Source organism: Lactuca saligna, chromosome 1 (genome assembly GCF_052625555.1).
Source record: "Lactuca saligna cultivar CGN05327 chromosome 1, ASM5262555v1, whole genome shotgun sequence".
NCBI classification, from domain to species: Eukaryota; Viridiplantae; Streptophyta; class Magnoliopsida; order Asterales; family Asteraceae; genus Lactuca; species Lactuca saligna.
The window spans coordinates 17,314,214-17,318,089 of record NC_136417.1 but is presented as its reverse complement, the minus strand read 5'-3'; the positions used below and the strand labels follow the sequence as shown (position 1 = coordinate 17,318,089).

Below are 3,876 nucleotides of genomic sequence, written 5' to 3'. Positions count from 1 at the left end.
CACTGTATTAAAAAAACCAAATTACTCTAATATAAATATTAAATATTTTTATATAATAAGTTTGGTTCAAAAACTCTAAAAATGAATCTAAATAACATTCTTTTAGTAAAATTTAACCTAAGACAAAACCATCTATTAATACGATATGTATTTAATTTATGTTCCCGGTCATGTAATAATCTAGTTTATATATAAAACTGTGCACAATCTTTTGATATTGTCACAATAACGGTTAGTTTGCAATCAAATACCAAATACCATAGAGAAAACACAACATGCATGACAAACAGATTTTTGCCTATAGAAATATGTAAACCTAACCTTGTATTTCTTTTTATCCTGATTCATGTGACAATGGATTTTAAAAAAGCTTGATATCGATCTTACACAAATATATGACTCACTCTCTTAATTCTAAACGCTAAACCCCGTTTCTACCAAATATGTACAAATAAAAAAAAGACTTCCCTCCTTGCCCCTGTCGAACGCCAACAAACCTTGGTCAACTAGGGTTAAATCAGACTTTTCACACCTTTACCATGGACCCGACTGTGTCCTTCTCATATAGCGTCGTTTTGCTCCAGGCTGCGTGTTCATCATCTCCATAACCTGCTATTATCATACAAAAACAAAAACTTAACACAAAAACTCATGGAAATAAATTCTTAACTATTAACAAATTTTCTTTAATTTGTTTTTTTCCCCCCTTCCATTTTCCCAAATATGTCTATCATTTTACAAATTTAATTTGTAATACCTGATTCTGTTGCATTTCCATCATCTCAGCCTGCAAAAAATGTAACGTATGTCAAATCAAAGATCTCGATATATATGATACCTCCATTCCACAAAAAGCCTGATTTTTTAAGATTAAAGATTTTTAAATAATTTCTGTTTTGTAACTTTATCTTTCAGATAAAATTATATTTACCTTCCGTTTCAATTCTTGATTCTGCTCTTTCAGTTTTGAAACCTCTGCTTCCAGTTCCATGGTGTATGCCTAGAAATTTAAATACCCGAAAAGAAAGAAAGAAAGAAACGTCACTAAAATTACCCAAATAACACAAATGCCCAAAAATATATTTAAAAAAAAAAAGAAAAGAAAAAAAGACACTAACCTGTTTACGAGCACGTGATCTAGCAGCCGACTCTCTGTTCTTGATCATTCGTCTCTGTCTCCTTTCTACGACCTTCTCCACTGCACCACTTTTCCTCCCCCTCATAGCTCCACTAAATTCATAAGGAACAGGTGACACCGATGATGTATCTCCATTTGTTTTCCCAATTCCATCTGATGAAACTGCCGGAGATCCTACAGCGACCATTGCCCCCATCATTCCGTTTGAAACAAGATTACCGTTCATCGCCGGATCGGAAAGACCCACGATTCCATTCCTACCTATCTGCTTGCTGGGTGGAATCGCTGCCATGGGAGCTCCATATGAAAGCTTGGGTTGCTTCGGGAAAATTTGTTGTTGTTGCGGGTTTGATCTGACTCCATTGACATTCAATGGTAAATTAGCTGGCTGGAATGCAATCTGGTTGTTATTCCGAGCTGGAGCTTGTTGGAATCCGGTAGCACCGAAACCGGAATTGTTTTGGGGATTTGTTAAATTAGGAAACAAACCATTATCGTTTTGTTTAGAAGGTAGCTGAGGAGGTTCTTCTCTTACGACTCCGGCTTTGACTAAAAACTCCTCGAGAGTCATCTCGCCCAAAGTCTGTTGCCTTTGAGGTAAATTTGGTTGGCCAAATCCGGTGAATTCTTTGGAGATGTCTTTCCAGACTTCATCGACTGTTTTTTGGCTTAACGTTCGTGGTAGAGTTAATGATCCTTGGCGCTGTATATTTGCTCCGCCATCACCGGCGGGTTCTGGTACGCCGGTGTTTGTTCCGGTTGTTTGAACTTCCTCGGCGTTCCAAATGCTTTTTAGTAATTCATCCATGTTCAGAGACCCGAAATCCTTTCCTATGCTACCTCCCATGGTGTTTTGTAGCTCATCGAAAGTTAACGAATATATCGAGCCTTGTCTTGCTAAATGGAACCCTCCTGGTGGTCTTCCGTTCCCCACCTCCGCCGTCTGGTTACCCAAGTTTTTGAAGTTCATAATTCTCTCGTAAAAACTCTGGAATTGGAATCGGTATGAAAGCTAATTAAAGCTTACTGTTTCAACAAAGATAAGTCAAATTAAACATCCTGTAAATCAAATTGACTTTCTCACCAACAACAAATCATACTAGCAAAATTGCAATTTACTTCCACTATATTCTAAAAAACTTTTGACGATCGGTATGGTTACAAAAACCCTAATTCTGGATCACAATTTCAACATCAAATCTACCCAAATAAAAAAAGACATGATTTCACCCGATTCCGAAAGTGAAATGACTTGAAGAACTGGGAATTCGATAAGATAACGTGAGAAAACGAAAGAAAACAACCAAGTCCATTGAACTTGGAGTAATCAGAAAAGGAAATTGTTAAAATCATGTCCAGAAACAGTGGAAGAATAAATGAAAGAGGAAGGAAATGTAAAAATTACCTGAATTGGTTGTCGAATGAACAGTATGAATTATGAAACAGAAAACGTTTGGGAGTGAGGGAGGGATTGTGTGTGTGTGTGTGTGTGCCTGATTAGGAGTGGTCAGTTGAAGGGTCCGTGATTCAGTGAACTTTTTTGTGCCTAATAAAGAATCTTGGTGCGGGTTAATGGAGCCGACAAGTGCCCCGTGTGTTTTACTTTCTAATTATAGAAGGGATGGGAGATTATCTTTACCTTCTTTAATATATCTTTATGGTTCATCTCCAATTCTCCATACTTAATCTTGATAGTCTTAAAAAACTAAAGCCATCTTTATCATGAAGAAAATATATAATATTTTACTAGTGAATAATCGTTATAATATGTTTATTCATTGTTATTTATTTATTGAGTATTATAGGTTTAAAATATGTAAGTTTTAATGAAATTCCAACTTTGAAGTACTACATCATAATCGGTTTTTGGGTTCGAGTAAATCAATTTTTTGGGGTATGCATAAACCAACTGAGACTGAACCATCTAAGGTTTGGGTATTCGGTTTTTGGGTTGTTAGGGTTTAGGCAATTCGGATACTGGGTTTCGGGTAATTTGGGTAATTCTTATATCGGATAATTTGGTTCAAAATCATCTTAAGTCCATTCAAAATCAACATTTTCAAATAATCTAAAAAATTAAGTCTACTTCAAGCTTCATGCTTTTAAAATGTGAGAAAGGTCGATAAAACAATCTAGATATCCCATGTTGCTTGCCAAATAAAACATAAATCATTTAATAGTTATAAAATAAAAAATATGACAAATCACAATTTACATTCCAGATAACTTTATCTTGTATAAAACTTTTATTAGATAACTAAAAGTGATAGTTAAAAATCTATCTATTCTAATAAAAATGAATAGTTTTAATCTCCATTTGACATGTGTCACTCTAATACAACTCATCATTAATATCATTTCACATGTCAAAGAGATACATTATGCAACACTTTAAAATTCAAATTTATTTTTTCTAATTATATGTTAAATTTGAAGTTATAATAACTTTAAAAATTTGCTATATCTCGTAATTAATGATTTATTTAAAATAATTGATAAATAATTTATGAATTTTTACTATGAAAATTTAATTTATTTTGTAACCGTGACTCCCACGGGTTATAAACTAGTTAAAAAATAAATAACTAATTAAACATAGTTGAACTTTTTTTGAATTATTTAACTAATGGTGGTTTTTAGTCTTAAAATATAGATATAAATTTTTTAGTTGTAATATTTTAATATCATATTCGGATTATCCTGTTAATCCTGATAAAAAGAAAAATAACTGAATCTGA

General features: G+C 33.4%; 1 protein-coding gene across 2 annotated transcripts; it reads right to left on the bottom strand.

Annotated features, from left to right (window-relative positions):
• Positions 1 to 280: 280 nt before the first annotated feature.
• LOC145025407 (ABSCISIC ACID-INSENSITIVE 5-like protein 5) lies at positions 281 to 2,726 on the bottom strand. Of its 2 annotated transcripts, none has more exons than XM_078976777.1 (5): positions 2,544 to 2,726; positions 1,119 to 2,164; positions 932 to 1,000; positions 758 to 787; positions 281 to 609 (listed from the first exon to the last, which is right to left on the bottom strand). In XM_078976777.1, exons 2-5 carry the CDS (start codon positions 2,106 to 2,108, stop codon positions 535 to 537), a joined length of 1,164 nt encoding a protein of 387 aa, XP_078832903.1. In that variant the 5' UTR covers positions 2,109 to 2,164; positions 2,544 to 2,726; the 3' UTR covers positions 281 to 534. The 2 variants fall into 2 exon arrangements, with proteins under 2 accessions (XP_078832903.1, XP_078832900.1); XM_078976774.1 differs by having other exon boundaries at positions 281 to 612; positions 2,544 to 2,724.
• Between the last annotated feature and the right edge of the window lie 1,150 nt (positions 2,727 to 3,876).

Bases quoted from the DNA above. Each gene is read 5' to 3' on its own strand.
- LOC145025407 (XM_078976774.1), bottom strand. From the start codon at position 2,108: ATGAACTTCAAAAACTTGGGTAACCAGACGGCGGAGGTGGGGAACGGA. The intron at 1,001-1,118 runs GTTAGTGTCTTT...TTAAATTTCTAG, and splicing joins GATCACGTGCTCGTAAACAG to GCATACACCATGGAACTGGA. The intron at 788-931 runs GTAAATATAATT...CATTTTTTGCAG, and splicing joins ATCAAGAATTGAAACGGAAG to GCTGAGATGATGGAAATGCA.